The sequence below is a fragment of the Anthonomus grandis genome, chromosome 22 (assembly GCF_022605725.1).
Source record: "Anthonomus grandis grandis chromosome 22, icAntGran1.3, whole genome shotgun sequence".
Lineage (NCBI taxonomy): Eukaryota > Metazoa > Arthropoda > Insecta > Coleoptera > Curculionidae > Anthonomus > Anthonomus grandis.
In genome coordinates, this window is record NC_065567.1 from 16,574,805 (window position 1) to 16,598,237 (window position 23,433).

Sequence of the window (23,433 nt, forward strand, 5' to 3'; positions counted from 1 at the left end):
TTCACGAATTGAACTCGTTTTATTAGGTCGTAACATTTTAGTACAGTTTTGCCTTACTAATACCTCGTAACACCTAAAACTATAAACTTTACACCTAAAGTAAATAAACCTTAAAGATTTGTTACAACCTTTTGGGAGCTATTTGAGAGCCTTTAACTAATATATATAATGAGGTTATTTGTTATTGCACAACGAATAAAGATAGATAGTAATATACGCTCTAAAAAATGATTTATTTATTGTTCAAGTTAACTTACATAAGATAGTAACGCTCATATTATTGTTGATCACATCTGCCTTAAAAAATATATATTTCAAAATTAACATTTAGTCGTGCCAATAGATTACCGTTTAAGCAGTAGGGAGAAACATGTGCTATAGCAGAGCAAAAATGCAACAATTTATTATACAACAAAAAAATAACAGTAGTCAATAAATAAATGCAACAAAAATGTATAGAAAAATCATAAATGTAAAAAAGCAGTACATGGTTTCCTAAAAATCTAAAGAGTACTAATACTGTAAAATATGACTTTGTAAGCAGTGTGTTTTAAAAGAATAGACCCAAATATGCTATAATTTCCAAAAACAACTTAAAATATTTTGTCAAAATTGATAACTTCTTTTAATGTTATATGACTAAGTGCAGCCCATATAACGTGTATAAATCAATTCTGACATGACAATATTTAAAATTATCTTGGAAGCCATAATTGCATTATCAAGTTTGTATTCGATTACTTTTTAGAATTCCATAGGACAATTTTTTTAAAAATACAATGAATTTTATGGAAATGAAATGAAATAAAAATCGAACTTTTTTGTCTTTAAAATTGATCTTAGGCTAAATAATAATTTTATTTTGCTTAAAAATATTGAAATGTTTTTTCTCGTTATATGACAAATAAACAGCTGTTCTGCATTTAAAAAAAAACTTATTTGGTGCAAAATGCCATTTATGAATAAGAGTGTTTTAATTTCTCGAAAAAAAAACATTAAATAGTAAATAATAGTATCATGAGGAAGATCTTGAAAATATTAAAGCTCTCAATAAGTCTTTTGGCATGTAAATTACACATTATCTTGCCCCATATATCTCATATTAAACCTACAATATACTAGCTGCACAACATATATTTCTTCTTAATCTCAATTAATTTTATTAATGCCAAAAGACCTAAGACTAATAAGGTATAAATAAATATTATTAAACTAATACAAAACTATTACTGATATGCATCACAGATACTAAAAATACTATACACAAAATAAGTCATACTTAGGGTATATCTACAACCTACAACTTTGTATGTTTGACAGTGTCGGTCCAGTAATTTTGAATTGTCATTGCTTCCAGACTGTTCAGGAAAGAATCATTATCCAAGCTGTACATCTCTTCTGAATTGTCCTAAAATATTTTTAAAAAAATCTTAGAATTTTCTTGTTCTAATTGATTAAAATCAAATATAAATATTTCTTGTAGGCTTCTCATAAAATTAGATTAAAAAATGAATTTTAGAATTTAAAAAAATGGTACGATTTCAACTTAGATCTACAACTTAAGTCGTTCTAGAATGCGAAATAATAATTAAATACACAAACATTCAAAGTTTCTACAGTTTTGTGTAAAAAAGCATATGTAGGATAACTTTTCTTATAGCCTATTTCCTTAGGTCGTAGATCTAAGCTGCTAACCAACAAAAATTTATATAAATGCTAATATTGCCAAAAATATTGAATAGATCTTTAAGAGTAATTTCGATATAGAAATTCCGACAGCAACAACAAATAAAGTATGTAATGCTCATGAGATGAACTTTTGAATAGATTTTTATGAACTGACCTTGTTTTAATTGAGTTTCTTTTTTAAATAGTTTAAAATATTAACATAATTATGTTTTATTAATTTAATCTGTATCCCCATCTTTCTTATAAATTGGCCTCAATGGATGTATTATATATATAATTAATGCCCAATTTAAAAATGCAGTCCAAGCACAACCTTATGGGATCTACTGTAAACCAACAAGATAGGTTAATAACGGTAGACATCCGAAATTATATTAAACAAATGCTTTCCCATAAAGCTTAGCTTTCCATAATACAACTGCTTACTCTTACTGAAGCATCATCAATATATCCACTGGAATCTGGGTTGCTACATCTATCATTAAGTACTTGGGGTCTGTTGAATCCTTGGTATTGGTACACAAAAAAACTCGCACCGCAAATAACACCAACTATTACTATACAACCTACGGTTATGCCCGTTATGCCTGCAGCGGAGAGATTACCTAAGTTATCATCGTTTTCTGCGGGTTCTTCTATACCTAAAAAAGCAGATTTTAGGCTATATAAACGGATATTGCTAATAAAACAACTAATGACTTTATATCTCATATTATTTTATAATTATAACTTATATTTCTATTTAAAAAATCAGCCTTACGACAATTATTAATAATTAAAAGCCTATTGGATTTTTTAAATGTCAAAAGTGATGCACTATATAAAATTTTAAAAACAATTTAACAGGTCAAAAACCTAATTGCTAAAGGCAAAAAGTCATATAAAATGAATGCATTAATTGTATATGGGAAAATGCAATCAAAAAAGATTAAAAATCATACATATATATAAAAAATTGTTACCTATTCTTTCTGACTGTATAAAACTGTGATTAAATCCAAATTCCTCCCCTAGATAAGTAATATTTTCAGTGTGATTGTTTGAACTAGCATTGTGATTAAAATCTGTAAAATTGGTGTCCAGTCTATCAGAAAATGTGTTGTTTATCACAGCTACAAAATCTTTTATTGTGGTATTATTTGAATCACTTGCATTTATTTTTATTGGAACATTGTTTGAAGGGAAAGCTCCCAATCTAAAATAAAAATTAATTTAAAAAATACTAATAGATTTATTTGGTATTAAAAAATTAAGTGTTCTTCTTACCTTCTCAAAAATTGCCTAGGCATCCTGGTAGATTCATTCCTGGCATACTGAGTAATATTTCTTAAAACTACAGGACTTAGATTTTTGGGCGGAATTATTTCTTGGGAGGAATTTTCAGACACATTAAGCTTAGTGGTGGGCAGTTGAATGGTGGAGTTGGAATGTAGAGTGGCCAGCAAAGTATGACTAAATACAACTAAAAAAAACGCACTCTAAAACCTCAAACTATTAACATTACTAAAAAATATTATTTACATCTTAATACATTATGAGAAATTGTGAAGGAAATACCTACAAAAAATTTTTATAATAACCATTGTATTGTTCTATAAAATAAAATGAAGGAAATGATACACTTTCACCACCATGTAAACTAATTTTCTTACAAATTATGCTCATGTAGAGAAATATAAAATTATACTGATTTAGTTTTCATATGCATCACCATATTATTATTTTAATTTTACGTCTAGGTTTTAAAACAATTTCAGAGGAACTAGCACTTCTAATTTCCTTGTTTTTATTTAAGGTTCTTGTCTTAATGAACACAGTATAAATTATATTTATACAACATCAAAGTTTTTAAGGTAGCAGGTAGTTAGTGTTTCCTTTCTCAAATAAACTAGTATTGATAATTTATTAAGTGTCTTATTTCAACCTTAATAATTACATGTAAGCTATGTACATATGTAGGGTTAATGCACTGAAGATTTTATTTTGCAATTTATTTTGCTTACAGCAGTAATAGTGAATGGTATTGTTATATGTTTATGTAGCAATAAAATATCTGAAAATAAATATTTGTGTCCTAAAATGCACCATAATTTCCCTATGAACACTCAGTAAAATTCTATATTTATGGATAATTAATTTATGTTGATGGTATAATCAGTAAATATTTGCCAAAGGTACAAAAGTAGCAGATGTTCACACCATAAAAACCATTGATCTCAAAAGTTAGATATAGAATTCAGAGCACAAAATATTTATATATCATGAAAAACAACAATATTTTCTCAATTAAATCAATTAAAGTTTAAACTTTAACCTCTAATTAAAGATTGAGTATTATGAATTTCCAGTAACCAGTTTAACAAAAAGCAATTAAATATAATCACCACATAAAAAATGTCAATAATTAAATAAAAAATCATTCAGGTAGCGTAATTGTATGACTAACTCGTTTCGTTCTATCAAGGTAACATAATAAACCACTGTGACTTGAAACTTTATCTAAAATAAGGTAAACAAATAAAAAAGAATTATATCAGTCAACCAAATGAAAAAAAATGAAAGGTATGTCTGTGACATGAATGATATAACTGGAAAGCAGACTTTGGAACTAATTTGGTAGTAGATTGAAATAATCGCATTTAAATAATAATAATAAAATAAGAACGATGCAATGGCTAGTATTAATTTAGATGTTGCAGAACAACATGAATTGCATAAGTCTTTTTAAATATTAAAATTTGCATAAACCAGGATACACATTGTTATGAATTCAAATGCAATTGATCAACATCCTTTTGATATTCCTTGATAAACAAGCGAAGGTTTTCCTATTATGTTTTTTTGTATGTGTTTTAAGTACATATTGTTGAATATTAGAGGTCTTGAACATGTATATCAAACATTGTTAACCTTTAATATTTATTACAATTATTAAAGTGCGACACAATATTGTATCAATGTCTGAGGTTTCAAGGAGAAGTCAAAAGTTTCTTGTTGCAGAACCTAATATGATATTTACAATTTTTATAATTATCTTTAAAATAATATTCTGAATCAGTTACAAGTGACAATTAGGTATAATTACTGAAATAATTAGGATTGTGACTTATCAGTGACAATTAAGGCTAATTGTCAGTTAATTTATTAATGTTCAACAAAATTTACAATTTTGATCAATTTCTGGATTAGTTGTGTTGAAGTCCTCTTAACGGTTTTTTATAATGTTTTAATTTAACTTAAATTTTGTATTTATGTAGAGTACAACTATAAAATATAACTTTTCTTGCTATTGGTCCAATTTTGCTAATGGCAGTTTCTTGAGTGAAAAACTTCATATAAACCTGACTACTTAATTTGTGGTCAAGTGTTTTTCTTCTAAGATACATGGTAATAAAATAGCAAAGCTCAAAAAATTCAGTTTTAGAATGAAACATCACCTATCAGTGCTAGGCTGATATAATTATAACTTTGTAATATGAGGATAAAGGCAGCCTTATTTTATAAAAAAATATGAGGACACACATATATAATGGCTTTAATGAATAAGTTAATTAATCCTTGCCTTATTAGTGAAAGTGATTACCTAAATGTAACATGGTTCAAGAATCAAAAACAAATGAGCTATTAATTTTGTAAATATAGAGTTACATGACATATTTAATGTTGTAAAACCTAATGGCGTTTTGATGCCCACAATGTAGAAAAAGTCTTAAAAATAGGGTTACACAGAACTTATTTTTCAAAAAACTTCTGTTTAGAGCAAATTAAATAGGTATTTTATTTAAATAGGACTTACTAATAAATTGGTGATAGAACCAAAACGTTATCCAAAACCAGTGCATCCACCAATAATGTGTCATGATTTTGGCAGCATTAAGAGCTAAAAGAAAATAAGTAAATGAGGATTTATTAAACCATTGTTCCTGGGAATAAAAAACAACTACAAACAAATTCTCAAATTAATGATTTTTAATGGTTGTCATGGACTCTGTCCTGCAAAACATTGTTAAGCAGTAGCAAAATTACAAATATTACATAATTTATTGTTACCTATTGCTTAAATAAGTCCTAACTTTAAAAATTATTCTCACTGTCTGTCTCCAACCAAGAAAAACAAACATACTAGCAACTCAATTGTAATAGCCTCCGTAATATCTATTGCAATAAATAAAATATAAATATAACCACGGAGGACCCTAGAACGCAGGACTCTCTTCGGACGCTTCTGCGGCTGCGTCTAGATCAGACTGACAAGTGACATTTGGCAATTATTTTAATGGTGCATTTACAGTAAATTCAACAAAATTTTACCAATTTTAAACAGTTTTCCTCATAGACAAGGCGAGAGAGATGACTTCTCTCATACCACATCGTTAGCAAGGTGAAGTTAAAATTCACTTATTAGCCAATTTATTTTATTTTTATTTTAATTTAATTCAGTCGCTACAACACGCTAAAGTCCAATAAATAAGTAATAAAGCCCAATATAAAAGAAACTTTTAAAAAAATTGTATGTAAATAAAAAATAATACAAAATTAAGAGTAGGAGAGCATAATTATGGAAACGAAAATAAAAGCTTTTATTTCATAGATTTTTGAAGGTAATTAAAAAGTTTTAACTAACCTAAATTAAATAATAATTATACCTAACGAAACAAGAAAACGAAAACGTTTTATTTGCAAGGCTTTTTTGAGAACACTTATGATATACATACACTAATTCATAGTATTGTTCTAACACCAGGAAGAACAAACGTACAGTTCTGGAGTTTCCTCTAGGTCTAAGAAATTACAAACAATGTAGTACTTCTGAACAATTAATTTTTTTTATTTAAAATACCAATTTATAAAGCAATATATTCTCAACGCTTTAGCAACAATCAACTCAATGTGATCCACAAGTTTCTGAGATTTGTCATTTTTCTCCTCAGGTTTTTGACAACGCCACCCTCACTAACGGGCTGTACTTTGACAAAAGATAAATTAAGTTTTTAAGTGATTAGATTTGCAATTGATTTACTATACTCAGAGTCAACGAAAATAACCAACTCGATATTAATTATTTTTAGTAAATCATTAACTTTCCTACATGTTATTTTACGGTAAAATAGCTTAGATTAAATTTAATATATCCAATCCGTTTCAAAATGACTTAAATGTATTTTAGTGCTTCTTAGTGGAAATCCTATCTTCATAACTGGACTCTGGAATCAATCCCTTGAACTACTTATCATCAGCAGTAGTGCCACTATTCAACTGTCAAGTCCATTTTTCTGGCACCTCAATCAATTTCCAAAACATAGAAAAACCTCTTAAAAATTAATATATTAAAACTAGGATTAATCCTATGGATGGAATCTTTGGTGTGACGTGTGACACTCAACTCAATACTCACAACTCTGTTTCGCTAACGATGTTAGCACCTTCGGGAAAAGATTAAAATTAATTAAATCTTAAAAAATAAAGTCAGTTAAAAGCTCTACCACATTTCAAAAAGATAAAAATAAGCATAGTTTTATGGCAATACCTACATATGAGGCCTTTATAAGGTTAAATAAGCATTCAGAAACTTCACTAACCTATAACTTAGAGCTCTTTCAAGTATTTTAGATATTACCGGTAATACTGAGATTTGGCTATAATTGTCTGCTGAGTCTTTGTCACCACTTTTATGTAAAGGGCTCACCTTGGCGATCTTAATACCCATAGGAACACTTGCACATTTAGGATTTATTCCCTGCAATCTGTACTTTCTTTAGAATCGAAAACATAATTTGTCAAATTTAGGATAGTTTATTTTTTGAAGAAACTATATCTTAATCTTAATCATAAAGGTGTTATCTGGTGTGATTTCTGTAAAGCTTTTGATTGTGTGGATCCAAAAATACTACCGCAGAAACTTACTCATTATGGATTCAAAAGAATTACTCTAAAGGCCGCGCGGGTTAACTTAGGAAATAGCATTAGCAGAAGTAATGTCATTACTAGATTGGGCAGTAATCCTGTTAGGAGTCAAGCGGCTGTCACCCCGCGATGAATAGGGCAATGGAAAAATATCTCATTAATGGTCCCTAGTGCATTCATCACGGTTATTGTGCATCAGGCTGTTGAAGTTACTGATCATGGACTTTAGATACCAAGATCCAGCAGGGGAAGAAGATGATAAGACGGTAAGGCCTCGTAGATCATCAGCCAACGAAGTCCTTATCATTATTTGATTTATATTTACGCAGAGAGAGTGCATACATGGTATGTCACAAAAACGTGTACTTGGAATGTCCGAGGCATGTCTGCCCGAGCCGTACTCAGCGTACTGACTCTCTTACACGGTTATACCAACATGATCCAAATTTACACGCTGACAGCGGAGGGTGCCTAAATTTGTCAGAAAACGTTGATTTTTGTAAATGGACATACTGCGACGAGCACATCGAACAGTTTTACGTACCTAAAAGTTCTACGTAAAAAAAATAAATCTACCATCATCATAGGTGATTTCAATGCCGGCAAAAGCAGGATAGAGGGCATTATCGGAAAATGGCCTAGGTGAGAAATACGAGAGAGGAGAGCGTCTCACCCAGTTACGTCGGGGTGAAGATTTTATTATTACCAACACCTGGTTTAAACTTTAACCCAGGCGATTTTACACATGGAGATCACTTGTAGATAACGCTAAAATATCATCAGAAACCAAATCGACTTATTTCTCATTAATAAGAGGTTTAAAAACAGCTGGACCTCAGTGAAGAAATGAAGTTTAGATTCTGCAATTCTCTAGGTACACGTGAAGCTCTTTTCACTCTGTAAGTTGATCCAGAGATCTCGTAATCTCAGTTATGACACCGACATTTGTTTCCTTAACTACACCAAAGCGTGACCATGGCCGATATCGGAAATTGATCACGGCCCCGTAAAGAATAAGTTAGGGTGATGAGTACATTCAAAATATCAATTTTTACTGGGACCAGTGTGTACAAATTAAAGTCGAAGATCATCTGACTGACCTGGGGTGAAGATCATGCGAGGAGTGGGCAGGGCTTTGTCAACATATTATACTCTGAAGACATTTTTACTGAAGCCCTCACGAACTTAAAACTTGGAATCCAAATAAACGGGAAATATATCGACAACCTATGCTACGTCGAAGATATGCTACTTTCATCCAGCCTAAGAGAACTACAGTTATGTTACTGGACCGTGTGGGAAATACGAGCGAGAAGTATTGCCTTGATCTGAACGTCAGGAAAACCAAATTCATGTTGATTAGGCGAACCAATTCGGACCCAAGAGCGCTGAAAACATACCCGCTGCTTAAGAGATCGAGAGAGTCGATAGATTCGAGTACTGCAGGAACCATCCTCAACCCGCAATAGGACCGCGCGGAGAAGATTAGGTCTTGAATCGAAATGGCACAGTTAAGATTCAACATTAACACCAGGATAAGACCGTTACTGTGCTGTGGTGACCTGAGTTTATACATCAAGATGCGGAGAGTGTAATAGTATGTTCTTCCAGTGCTGCTATAGGGTTCTATCCTAGTCGAGGCCTGCATCCTGACGCAAGCTACTGACAAAAAGATCGAAGCCTTCGAGATGTGGATTTATAGTGGAATGATAAAGATATCTTGGGTTGAATATGTTACCAACGTCGAAGTTTTGCGGAGCATGAGAAAAGAGACAGAACAGTGCTTAACAGGCTTGCTTCTTATGGATCTACAATTTAACATGGGCTCCGAACCACGAGTGGACTCGAGTCGTTTCCGACTGCGGTCCAGATTAGTTTTTATTTTGATTTTTTGAATAACAAACACAAACAATTGTGCCAATACCAGGATTCGAACCTGAGGCCACACGATGGCATCGTGAACACTTGCCCACAGTGCTACCGGGATCGGCCCGAAGTGCTTAACATAGTGAAGTGGTGTAAGTATGAGTATCATAATAATAATAATAATATAATGCATGCGCAATAAAGAAAAATATCGAATTCCTCAACTCGCTATGCAAGACAAAATATTTGGCAGGAAGGGACCGTGACCACGAGGTACCTCGTGGAAGGTACCTCGCTGAAGAACAATAGTTTGAAGTAACGTCTGCATATTTGTTTCGCAGAATCGTTAACAAAACTATGAGCCTTGATGGTCGCCAGCATCCGGACCGGATAACGCATCATAGCAGAAGAACAAGTTAACAGATGCTATTAATATTAAATCAATAATACAATATTACACCAGTAATAACAGTCTACACAGTATTGAAGCTTTAAGCCATGTTTGGATGAGTAGCATAGAGAATTATAGGTTTTTGTGACTATTCTAGACTAGTCTGATGTTTAGAACTATATGCTCCAATGTCCACCCATGCAAATTTGTAATCTAAATCACAAATGAACAATATAACAAACTGAATTAATGTTTATCGTTAAAATAGTGAGAACCACTAATTATAGGACATTGGATGTTAACATGCTTCCCATCTATAGTTGCCAGGGTATTTGGAAGATTCTGTATAAATAATCTGTTAAAGAATTGTGTACTAAAAGCAGTCCAGTAATTTTGAGTTTTGAGCTAATAATAGTCGCAAATGTTGACGTTTTGGAGACTATCCTGTCAGCTTCTTGATAGCGTAATCTGAAACTATACTGAGCATAGTCCGAAAAAGATCATTAATTCCGATTCCTCTTTAGATTTATATAGTTTTTACATCGTATAATTTTTATATAGTGTCTACTGTCTAATGCTCCAAATCATTTTAAGTTTATGTTTAATAACTCTTTTCTTGGAAATACAATTACATTTTTTTAAATTTTTTACATCTTTGTACATGAACCAACAGTCCGAGCTTCTTACAATATAGCTATTTTTATTTAATCTAAGCTTGGGCGTAATATTTCAATTAAGAGCCAGGAGATTTGTTTACAAGAATACAGAATTTTCAGTACCAGAGAGCCAACGCCTACTTTTACGCTTCTCTCTCCTATAATTTCAACTTCACGAGAGCAACCATCCCTACAAATCCGTATATACTAGAGATGGGGTCTGGCCATTTGACAATGAATTTTGAATATTCTTGGAAATGAGGATTAGAAAGGGTGGGGGGCCTATTCAGAATGGGTAATGCGTGTGACGTGTGACTGGCTGGTCAACTGCGTCACCTGTCACCCTGTCAGTGTCACTAAAAGAGACCGAAACGGAACTGATGATGGCATGGTTATGTATGTTTTCTTATAAGTAGTGATCAGTGCGACGAAACCTACAGGTAAGTGGCTTATTTCTTCGAACATGTTTTGTATTTATACCCTGCCTTATCTTCTATCTCGAAAGCAATAAAAATGCCAGATAAGCTGAAAATATTAGCGCGCGATTTTTTTACTATTTGAATTAATTACACTGCTGGTAAACTCTCTTATGCTTAATTTTGGATGTCAAGGCTGCTCATAAATTTAAATCAAATATATTTATTAGACAATTACTAAAATTATTTTCCTAAAATAATTATGCCCCTACAAAGTAATAAGCTTATGCAGCTTTTTGTAAGAGTCTTGTCCTAAAAAAATACATACTTACATACACTTAATAGTTTTAAGAAACATTAAATTATTGTCAAAAGTTTTTCATAAAATATTAGTTTTTCTTGTATATCATTTTTTTACTATAAATTTGTAAATTATTTTATAATAAAAATATTTCATGTTTATATGCAATAATTTTTGTGAATGAGAAGAGTTTACTCTCACATACATTTATTTCTATATTATGTTTAATTTGAAATATTGGGTTCTTATTTATTATCCTACAATTACAAATTACAAACTCCTAAAAGGGATTTAAAACTATATAATCCATCTGTAAACTCTGTAGTCATCTGTAATCATGATATCATCCATCTGTAGTCATGATACAAGGTTTGATTTGAGAAAATTGCAGAACCAACTGAAATTTGAAAAGAAATTAGCAATAAAGGAAAACCTGCATTCTTCATTGAGATATATTATTGTTTAAAAAAATTAAAAATTAGTTAAAAAATCTTGTTGGCATGTTTTTTGCAAAATATAGTCTTGACACTTTGTTGCTTACATAGGTATGCTTGAAACAATAACTATGGTCTTCAGAAAGCACAAGCAGGAAATTGTAGGAGGCAGTTCCTTTGGAACTCATACATCCTTTGGTTGTATATCCACTCCACATTTCGAGCAAGTGAGAAGTTGTTTTGTTTTAATGTATAAGAAAATGTTCAATCAGCTTCCTCTTTGCATAAGAAAGCTTTATATTAGATTTAAAACGCACTTAAAAAGATTATTACTTACTAAGGCATATCATACTTGAGACAAGTTTTTTAATGAGGTTCTGTCCTGATTACCCAATAAGTATGTGTGATTTGGAAAAAGAATTATTATAACTCCATTTTGCTTTCTGATATCTACTAGTTTTAAGTTTTACTGACTTAGATTAAATAAGGTTTTGTCAATAGCTCTGTTTAGGGCAATAAAGCTACTTTTTGAGTTTGAATAACTTTAATCAGTATTGTGATAATAAAATTACTAATCAAACACTTAGTCTGACCTGTTCAATAGTCTTGTTAGTACTTATTTGCTTTTATTTATTATAACTAATTATTCACATGATTAAGCTGTGAACTAATTTTGATTTATAAAATTACTGAACCAGCACAAATTTAAAAAGAGAAGGAAATCAATATTATTCTTTAGAATATAATTGCAGTATAATTACAAATAAGTAGTACAAAGTATATTTTTCAGAGACATTTTTCAAATAGTATAATGAATTGTAGGCCCTCATTTTTTAAAGAAATTTTTGTTGCTCAGTAATTTAATCTAAGTGCATTAGTTCTAACTAAATGTGATTTAATAGAACTAAGTTTTTATATACAGGATGTTAATTTAAATTTCTACATGTCCAAAATTTAAGGAGCTATTCTTTTAGTGATTTTAGGTATAAATATAGATCCCAACATAGTTTTAAAAATTGGCAAGAAAAACAGAACACCCAGCATTTTATATATGGGGTGTATGGTAAGGTGGGGGACAGAATGTCATTACATGTTCTTTAGGTAAACTTCAGTCAATCCTATAAACAAGTCAGCGAATGCTTCCTTACCAAGATATGATTTTTTTAGATTCAATTGTGTTATTGTGTCAAAAACTGCAATGTATAAAAATTATTATCTCTAGTATGATGTTCTACCAACATTAGGTAGGCTGACTTGGTTTTTTTGTTTGTTGCTATGGATACCTTTTTCATTTATTAGTAGTTCCACAAATAAAGAATATGCAGACATGCTGCTATAGTATATGGATATTGTAATGGAAGTGATACAGCAACAGTGGTTTAATACCATTGCTGGTATCCAAATCGAAGAATATCTGATAGACAAGTATTTGGGAGAGTTTTTGATCAGAGACTGTGACCATCATAATTTGGTTAATAAGATTTTGTTCAGCGATGAGGCTACATTCACCCAAGACGTCAATAATTTAAGGAATTCACATTATTCAGCTTGTAAATCCCTATGAAACAATCGATCAGAATTTCCTACACTGTTCTTCAGTTAATGTGTGGTGTGGTTTGTTTGCAGATTAGGTAGTTGGCCCTTATGTGTTTGACACCTGCATTTACCTTCAGTTCTTAGGAGACAAGTGCCAAATTAAAAAACGATAACAAATGTGGTTACAGCATGACAGTGCTCAGCCTGACAGTATTAAAAATGTGACTGAATATTTAAATTTCATTTTTTCAAGAACATTTTTTCTGGACATTGAATTGACATAGAAGTACAGTTTTCTGAGCGCTCTCCGCTCACCGGATTTAAATACTTTTGACTATCACTTGTGGGGAAATATAAAGGGTTTAATGTATTCAGAGAACCTACCAGGGCTGAAGTGCTTCGTAAAATTAACAATATCGCTAACGACCTAAGTAATAACTACCGTGCTGTAGGGAAAGCTCTGAGCCATATCATTAAAAGGGCTAAAATATACTTATAATGTAAAGATGGACCTTGGAACAAGTATTGTAAACAGTTATTTTTACAGAATTATATATTTTTTTTTGTTGAATAAAATTATTTTTGTTTTTGGCGCAATAACACTTAATTTAAAAAAAAAACCATATCTTGGTGAGGAAGCATTTGCGGTCTTATATTCATAAAACATTTTTGACTTTAATTTATCTAAGGAACACAGTGAAATTTTGTCAAGAGCACATTTGAAATTTCGTTGAATAAAAAAAATTCTAAATGTTTTGTAATGTTATATTGTATTAATAACAAACACACAAATAAAACAACATGTTTTAAGGAATTTCTAAAAAAAGATAGGGTTTATCAAAAAGAATATGAAAATAAGAATTTCATAATTTTATCACTCAAAACTACATCGTTCGCCGTGGCTTTTTATTGTTTCTAATAAATTTGACAGATGCTTGTCAAAGTTTTGCTGCATTCAGCTAGTAGTTTAAAAGTTTCGCTACTTTTATTTGAGGTAAAAATGCCCGCCAGTAGTCAGCTGCTATGGTTGTGTTGATTCAATATGGAAGAAGTGAGTGTTACCCATATTATCATCCCGTATCAAAGTATTTATACACGTTTTTTGAAACGTTATAAATACTTTGATACATATAATATATACGTTATAATACTCTGCAACTGGCCCCCAACGAAGGATTTACAGTCATGACGATCGTTTTATCATCTTACAAAGTATCTGAGATCATCATGGTATTTAAAATGCTCCTTAATTTTTCAATAATTAAAGATCTCTTTAGCAAATTACCAATTTATATATTTTCGAAGTATTGTAACAAAGGAGTTTTTTTTCAAATTACTTAAAACATGTTATTCTATTTTGTGTGCTCCGTTTTCGTGCCGGTGAGTATAGGTTTGCAGTGTTTTTATCAAAAATGAATGAATTATATTTGAGAAAATATAAGTCATAGATATAAATTATTATTACAAATAAATTTAGTGACCATGTAAATAACAATATTAAATCCTTGAAAAGTAGATTTTAAAATTGCCTTGAATGAAGGTAAGGACATGGCTATATACCAAATGTTGCTCTTGATTTGTATTTAAAATTCACCTATAGAACTAATATGTTTCTCATTGCATCTTACATTGTTGAAAGACAAACATAAAGTAGTGTTAGCGTATATCAGCATGGGTCATAAATTTTTCAGGATTCTTCCAAACAAATATGAGGCATAGGAGAATATAGACACAAGGCGGGGTAAGAATTCTCAGTTTTCTGAAATGTAAACTGTAGCACTCTCTACAGTTCTGATTAGCACTTTAATACATCTGCGTTGTAAGGCAAATGCATTCAACACATGAGCAGAGCGACCCCAATTAAGCAAAGAGTATGTTATATTATAGAGTGGAAGTATCCAAAATATGCAACTTTCGAGATGCAAGCCGAAACTGAGGTGAACAAATTTCGTGTTAGGAATATACATTTTGATAACATAGACAACATGCGACCGCCAGGTTAATCCCGAATCCAGAGTGACACGAAGGAAAGTTACAACTTTATCCAGAGTCTGTTGATCTTGACTACAATCTCTAAGAGAGAAACTTGTCTTGTTCTGATTTATGTTTAATCGATTTCGTACCGCCTACTTCCCCAGGTCACTGCATCAGCTGCAAAATTTAGGCTGGATTGACTGCTACCAGCAATCAAGGATACTGTATTATCAGTATAAAGATAAAATACAGGACAAGGATGACAACTGGGAAGATCATTGACATACACCAGAAAGAGTCAAATCTATAAGAGACGAGCTTTTGAAGAATTATGTGCTCAACACAATCGAAAAATTTTGATAAATCGTAAAATGTTGCCTGAAAGTCAAAATGGCACTCACAACCCCCTACAAGTTCCTGACCGCTGTATCCGTAGTGTTGATGTCTAAAGCCATGTTGCCTAATGGCTTAATATAAAAAATATGAAAATATTTTAAAATTTTATTATTATTACATTTTTCTTTTTGTCAAAAATGTGGGTTAAGGTTCCCTGAATGTTACTGGAGAACTTAATAATTTAAATTTTATAATAAACTCATGATCCAATTTGCATTAACTGAAATTAGCCTTTTTTTTAATACAGTTTAACGAAAACATTTAACGAGTGTAATTAAAATATATTTCTTAAAAAAAATTGTAATGGCAGCGCCTGAATTAGCAATCCCCAATCACAGCCTGAGATTTATCAAGGTGAGATTCATATTGAACTAAATTTTTAAACAAAAAATAAGAAATATTAAAAAGATCTGTGAATATATTCCTTAAAATGTTTTATATGTAAATCCAAGGATAGTTTCAAGCAGAAAATAGCTGATTCTTAATCTGATGCATTATATGAGCCTTATTGTTTTGTTAATTTCTGATTCAATATAAAAGCTATAAAGATAGAAATTGGTTTCCCTAGAAGTTCAATTTGACAACAATTCAGTTATTTATTATCGTCGTAAATGGTTTAAAAAATGAAACTATATTTACCCCTGTGGAATTGATGATAACATGGTTATGTATGTTTTCTTATAAGTAGTGATCAGTGCCACGAAACCTACAGGTGATTGGCTTATCTTTTCGAACATGTTTTGTATTTATACCCTGCCTTATCTTCTATCTGCAAAGCAATAAAAATTCAAGATAAGCTGAAAATATAAGCGCGCGATTTTTTTACTATTTGAATTAATTACAGTGCTGGATATTCTTTTATTGTTAATTTTGGATGTCAAGACTGCTTATAAATTTAAATTAAATATATTTATCAGATACAATTACTAATATTATTATGTCTCCCTAAAATAATTATGTCTCCACAAAACAATAGGTTAATGCATTATTTTGTAAGAGTCTAGTGAAAATAGTAAATACATACCTAAAAATTTATCAATAGTCTTAACAAAAATTTCATTGACAAAATTTTTTTTGTGTATTATTTTCTTACATATAATTTTTTACATTATTTTATAATATAATTATATCATAAAAATTGTATGCATAATTTTTGTAAATAAAAAGATATTTGAAAGTAACTTTTACTCTCGCTTTGATTTTGAGTTTGAAATTAGTTGTTCTTATTTATTTATTTATCATCTTACAAACACCTTAAATGGATTTAAAACTACATAATTTCTCTGTAAACTTAAGATGGAATGTTTGATCTGAAAAAATTACAGAACCAACCAAAATTTGAAAAGGAAGTAGCAAAAAATTAGTCTACATTCTTCATCCAGATATTGTATATTAGGATAAAATATACTTTTTCTTTTGTTTCATACATTATGAACTTAAAATTGTAATTAAAAAATAAATAATATATTTTTTTCAAAATTTCAAATAGAATAAAACTAATTTACACAAATGGGAAAAATAAACTAGATACACAGAAGCCACAAAAACTGGCAACTTGTTAGTACTTTTATTTCTAGCCGTGAGAATGACAAATCCATTTTTAGTGTCATCCAGTATTTTTGTCCAGTCTGAAGTAGGTTACATACAGACTTTTTTTAAATATTACAAAGAATGGTGAATCCTGGTGAATGTTAATTTAAGTATCTACAGCCCAAACCTTAAAGGGTTTGAGTGATTTTAGGAATTTTAGTTGAGTGAAGTATAAATATAGGTCCCGAGATAGATTTTTACTATTTTTTTCAAAAATCAATTAATATATGAAAAAGAAATGTAGATATATATATTTTTAATTGTTTTATACACAAACAAATATATGGAAATTTTAAATCCAGTGGCTCATTTTTGTTGTCCTCAAAAAGATTCCTTGAATGTTACTGGAGGATTTGGGAATCATTTTAATTTATATAATAAACTCAAACCTTAGCAGATACAATTTGTTTAACCAAAATATTTCACCAGTTTCAAAAAACTTATTTCTTTTAAAAGAATTATAATTGCACCTTCTACAGTAGCAATAAATATTTAAATTAGGTAGGTAAATCCCCAGTCACAGCATGAGGTTTGTCGAGATGAGATTCATATTGAACTAAGTTTTTAATATGGAATTTAATTTGAAAGAGACTAAAACCTAATTACATAACCTAGAGAGAAATGATTATGCTAAAAGATCTTAGCTTTTTAAACTGTGTAGAAAACAATAAATAGTATACTTAATCTTAAGAATTGTTAAGTAGATATATGTAAAAATTAATAAATATGCAGAAAAAAATACTCTTGATATGAAAATTCAAATCTTGTTATATGATATTTTCTTGTTCAATTTAAAAGCTATGAAGATAGAACTGGGTTGAATGGTTTTGCCAGAAATTCAACTTGACTAGATTTTTTAATATTGTCTTAAATGGTTTGACCAAGGACCATTCACCTCCTTTTAGACACATCTCTTAGGAAGTAATTTACATAGACAATTATTTGTGGAAGCTGTATGTATGATTTTTATGTACTTAACTGTAGCCAATCAACCGAACCTAACCCAATAAGAACCAAAGGAAAATGTCTTTTGGTACAATTTTATGTGATTTGACATACTAGTAGTAGCAATAGTAATTTAGTATTACTGTGATATAAAATTAAAATCACCAAACAGAGAATTAGATAGTTGACGTTCAATATTTAAAAATGTATGGTAGCATTAAATTACAAAATTCTTGATTAAAGTAAAATAACCATTTTTGTATTGTCCTTTTTTAATGTCAATCTCATCTTCTTCCTGATCATCATAATTAGGTTGTCTTACTATATAAATAACAGAATATATGTATGCGGATTGAAAAAGCTTACACAACTTTGTTTGGGGTTTGTAACAATGTGCGACACTGTATGAAATGAAGAGAATTTACCAAAATACAATCTTGTCACAGTATGAAAAGATTTTATTTTGGTAAAAGTTGTACAAGCAAAGCAACTGAATTTAGACGGATTTTATTAAAACAAACATCCTTGTTTAATATATTGTAGATTCCAAATTATAGGTACAATATCAGCCTTGTGAATCTTGTGATGTGGAACCATCAAGGTTCTTTGTTACAAAATAAGTATCATTTAGTGTGAACAGCTAAACTTGTAGGAAGGAATAAATTAAATCTTGTTTGCTAAATCTAATATGCTTTTTACGTGTTTTTATTACCGAATATTTTTGATGTCGTCAAGAAGAACGCAAATGAATATATAATTCTTAATTCACAAAACTGCTGGGAGTGAAGGCCAAATAATTTTTTTTCAACTTAAATTTTGTGATGAAAATTCTATAGGAAGAGAACTTTTATTCTCAGATATTGTAAATATTTATACAACTAAAAATATAATTTCTTAAGTCAAATTCCCGTTCACTTAATTAATGTTCTATTATTTGTAACATAAAAAAGGAGAAAACACAGCTGGCATTGGCTGGCCTTTACTGTATTTTTAAAAATTATTTAAACAGTTTATTTCGAGGTAGGCCGAAAACTAGTAAATGGATAGCAAAGGAAATACGCCAGACCACGCTGATAAAAGTAGATTATTCGAAAATAGGTTACTTAACAAATTTAAGCAACAAAATGTATTGTAAAGTGGCCATAAAATTGATAAAATTAATGGGTGCCTTGGGTATTTAAAAATGTCGGTCTATAAAATTTTACATTTAATAGGTTTACTCATTATTGTCTTGAAAAATGTCAAAGTTTCTTGAACTTGCCGCGTGGGTTGACAAAAAAATCTCAGTATGTTACACTATTTGTTATAAACGAGTTATTCTCTTAAACAATTACCGCTTCACAGCTGTGTACAAACAAAACGCGAGTCATATGGGATTTTTTTGTTTCATTTTTCACAATTTTTCAAGTAGAAGTAGAAATCGACTTTAATTAACTTTTATTTATCTTTGTAGCGCTCTGACCATGGTCGGATATAGGCCGAAATTTCAGTAATATTAAGACTCTTTGACCCCAATTCCAACACGACTTCGACTATTATTAATTATTTTATGTCCTGTGATCCGAAATTGTACAGAATATTTTCTTTTACTATATCTCGAAAACTATCAAAATTTACTAAGTATTTCCAGACAACAAAAATGATGTTCTTGTAAGGATTGCAATAGGCCACTAAGAAAATACTGGCAATTTACGATATTTATATCTGTGACAAGGCAAATTTTTAAGGATACTCAGGGCTATGATCAACTTGCAGATATTAATATCCATACATAAAGCTCGTCTGCAGAGTTGTTTCGTCTTAATACGATTCTGCTTCTCTGTCGTCTCTTAGAATGTGTTTGTTATCGGCCCTTTTTATAAGCAAACAATTTTTTTAAATTTAAATATTTTTCCCGTATTTTCTAAATAATGGCGGGTTATGGCGAATGAAATTTTTTTGAAATTTACCGTGATATTTTTTCCAACACACACTTAATTGGGATTTCCCTGTTACTATAATATAGTAATCATAATCAAGTTATCCGTATATTATTCTAGCTTCGATCAAAATTCCGCAGTGCTGATAGATTGATTTTCATGCATAGGTTTTTGCAATATTTAAAAGAAATTTAAACTTTTCTGAAGTGTTCAATTCCACATTTAACTCATTTTGTTTTTCAATACGACCACAAGTCTTCTATACAAATGTCTAACTATATTATATATATTATCTCTCATCCCACTCTCTTTTACTGCTTAAACCAATTTTCCTCGCCCTTTCATAGCTTCCTTTAAAATATGTTAAGAATTTCAAATTATCAGGTGAAAACTCCTGAGAATTTAATATGAAAGTCTTTGCCTTATTCAGTGCTCTAGCTGCCATAACATATCCAAAATTCTAAAGTTGTAAAATAGTTATTCACATCTTCATTTCTTTTGTTTGATTATGCTTGAAAATGGCATTCATTTTCAGAGCACTTTTATCTACAGCGTGGTCCAAAATCCAAAAAAAAAATTAACATCATTAAAGAAAATTATTTTTTGTAATATTGTTGATCAAAAAAATATATTTTGCATTCATTATTCAGGCAGGTTTAATATTTTATTTTAGCATTTATGCAATATGCGGTTATTGAAAATAATAAAGATATTAAATATTCATTGAAACAAAAATGAATTGAAACAAAAATGTAAACCTTTAAACACAATTAAAATAGTATGGATAAGAAAAGTTAATATGATACTGTCAATATACAGGGTGTTATTTAAGTACGTGTCCAAACTCTAGAAGGTGATTGAGTAATTTCAAGATGAAAAGTTTACATAAACATAGGTCCAGAAATGCTTCATTTTCAAGATACGGGGTGTCTTTTTTTAAAAATCGGGTTTTCTAAATATCTTAATAAGCTTTTAGCCGATTTTGTTTGCTTGTAAATTTAAAAAAAAACTATTTTTAGATCGACCCTTAAACTTTTATTTCAATAAAAAAAATAACCAATAAATAACACCAGACTTATAATAGTTGCTGAAAATGCCCTCCTTCAACCTCAATGCAAACGTTAGCTCGTCTTAACATTGATTGCCGAACTCGTTGAAATATTCCCGGCGTATGTCTGATCACATGAATCCTGTATCCGTTGGGTTAATTCTTCTTTCTGTATTGTAAACGAGGGACTTGAAATGCCCCCAAAGAAAAAAATCTAACGGATTTAAATCCGGTGACCTGGGTGGTCATGACTGTGGACCTGCGCGCCCCATCATGCATGAGCCACATTGCTCCTCTTACTTCCAGCGGGACATTTTCTAATAGTCCAGGTAAAATAAATTCCAATAAATTACGATATTCTTGACCATTTAATCTCGGGAGTAATGAGGTCCAATGAGATATGATCATCTACAATACCAACCAAAACATTCACGGAAAACTATTGCGGAAAATTAACTTCTGGAGATTTTCGTCAGTCCAGATATGATTATTGTGAAACTTCATAATTGAATTTTGGGAAAAACACGCTTCATCTGTAAATAAAATACGGGATAGAAATCTTTGAAACGTTACCTGTTGTTGGAAAAGCCAAGTACAATAAACAACTCATTGGGGAAAATCGGTAGGTAATAACGCTTGAACACGCTGTCTTTGGTAAGGATGCAGTTGATATTCTCTTAAAATCTGCCATACAGTAAAGTGAGAAATATTTAATTGTTCTACAATTTTGCGTGTACTTGTGTCGGGGCTACGCTCAACTTCACGTAAAACCGCTTCCTCAATCTCTACTGTTCTTACTGTGGCAGGTGTCCCAATTACAGCAGAATTAGTTTTCGTTCAAAAACATTCGTTGGGAAAACATTCAAGCGACGAATTTCGTCTAATTTTCTTTGCTTAATTAGTTTGGTGGTTTTAATATTTTATTATGTTATTTTCCCGGGGACATGTAATAAAGTGCTTTTAATTTTTTATCTCGCAAAGGAAGAGAGATATGTAAGAAACTCAGGAGACAAAAAAGTATTTTTAGCTGCTTAATTCGAAACAAATAAAAACACCCCCACTGGACATAATAATTTTATTCTAATTTGGGCTAAATTTACCTCTTAATATCATTATTAAGATATTTAGGAAAAACCGATTTTTTAAAAAAATTTGACACCCGAATTTGAAAATGAAGCATTTCTGGAGCTATGTTTACGTGAATTTTTCATCTTGAAATTACTCATAGAATCACCTTCTGGAGTTTGGCCATGTACTTAAATAACACCCTGATGCTCTTTTTACAGGAAGTGAATCATAATTAATGCGTCATGCAACATAAGTAAATAATTTGTTCTCGAACTTATTTTCTCCTTTTTAACAAACAATTTCAAGGTAAAATATAAAAAAAAAATAAATTCATAGTTAAATATGGATGCTATATTCGTATAATTATCGGAACTCAATATTATTTCCATTTTTTAATTATTAAATCGGGTTATGATTACAGGCACATAATGCATTTGTATATTAAAAAAATTAAATATGCAGCGCCTGGTTAATTGGAGTAGCTAGTGCGGTTTATTGGTATTGCTAAGTTAAAATGTTGTCAAAGCACAATTATTATCATGATTGATAAAAATGGCAATTTACATCAAAATCTGTGAAAAAAGTGACCTGTTACATTTACGGATTTTGATATGCAGTTCTTCATTAAATTGAAAATTAATGTTGAATTTTATCTCTTTACGTGACAGCCTTAAATGAAATTAACATTTGTATATGGTGAATTACATTTAGGCAACATAGTCTCTCGTGGAAGTTCTCCTCTAGCTGTTATGCCCCGTATAATTACTCTCAGGGCAGTTGGACCTTCCAGTTTTGAGAACTGTATATTTTTTTGGTCAGATTATTCATGTGCTGGCATTCGGGGACTATTGCAGTTTTATTAATCTCTACTCGCTACTCTCTACTCACTACTCTCTACTACTAATACTCTACTCTCTAGAAAAGAGAAATCTATTGATACAAAGTTAATACAAGAAAGTGAAACACTCATTGATGATTGATTTAATGAAACATGAAAGAACCTTATAATATTCCCCATTTGTTCGTTTCAAAACCAAGACTAATATAGTCTGACCATGGATCTAAGTCGATAATAAAACCATTTGGAAAACCCTATTTCGAGGTTCGCCAATGTCACGACGTTTAATCATCAGAGTTTATTAACATTGAAATATGCTGCATTGATGCAAACAAACGATTTTAATTCATAGATGGGTTTTATAAAATCATTATTAATAATAACCAAACTAATTACATCTTCTCATTACTTTTCAATAAATTTTTATGAATGAAACATAATTCTTGTTCTTGTACTGTCCTT

General features: G+C 30.5%; 3 protein-coding genes across 8 annotated transcripts in view; 2 read left to right on the plus strand and 1 right to left on the minus strand.

Moving 5' to 3' along the window:
• Positions 1-16,273, minus strand: LOC126748760 (uncharacterized). 4 transcript variants are annotated; one of them, XM_050458197.1, is made up of 6 exons: positions 16,203-16,273; positions 5,486-5,569; positions 2,956-3,151; positions 2,652-2,884; positions 2,116-2,330; positions 1-1,408 (listed from the first exon to the last, which is right to left on the minus strand). In XM_050458197.1, exons 2-6 carry the CDS (start codon positions 5,547-5,549, stop codon positions 1,298-1,300), a joined length of 819 nt encoding a protein of 272 aa, XP_050314154.1. In that variant the 5' UTR covers positions 5,550-5,569; positions 16,203-16,273; the 3' UTR covers positions 1-1,297. The 4 variants fall into 4 exon arrangements, with proteins under 4 accessions (XP_050314154.1, XP_050314156.1, XP_050314153.1 ...); XM_050458199.1 differs by lacking the exon at positions 16,203-16,273 and adding an exon at positions 5,740-5,908 and having other exon boundaries at positions 2,122-2,330; XM_050458196.1 differs by lacking the exon at positions 16,203-16,273 and adding an exon at positions 5,740-5,908.
• LOC126748754 (homeobox protein dve-1) overlaps positions 1-23,433 on the plus strand; it is a 229,142-nt gene that overhangs the window by 159,916 nt on the left and 45,793 nt on the right. The gene's annotated exons all lie outside the window — the stretch shown is intronic.
• Positions 10,800-23,433, plus strand: part of LOC126748757 (beta-1,3-galactosyltransferase 5-like) — a 22,768-nt gene continuing 10,134 nt past the window's right edge. The window contains exon 1 of one of the 3 annotated variants that reach the window (XM_050458191.1): positions 10,800-10,946. The gene's annotated coding sequence lies outside the window, so the exon portion shown is untranslated. Of the gene's footprint in view, positions 10,947-14,910; positions 14,935-16,214; positions 16,276-23,433 lie in introns of those variants that run through there. The other 2 variants (XM_050458193.1, XM_050458192.1) reach the window with 2 other exon arrangements.

What these genes read in the sequence shown, in the direction of transcription:
- LOC126748760 (XM_050458197.1), bottom strand. Translation starts at nt 5,549, where the DNA reads ATGACACATTATTGGTGGATGCACTGGTTTTGGATAACGTTTTGGTTC. An exon ending in TATACAGTCAGAAAGAATAG is followed by an intron (nt 2,331 to 2,651) that starts GTAACAATTTTT and finishes CTGCTTTTTTAG; the next exon opens with GTATAGAAGAACCCGCAGAA. An exon ending in TTGATGATGCTTCAGTAAGA is followed by an intron (nt 1,409 to 2,115) that starts GTAAGCAGTTGT and finishes AAAATATTTTAG; the next exon opens with GACAATTCAGAAGAGATGTA.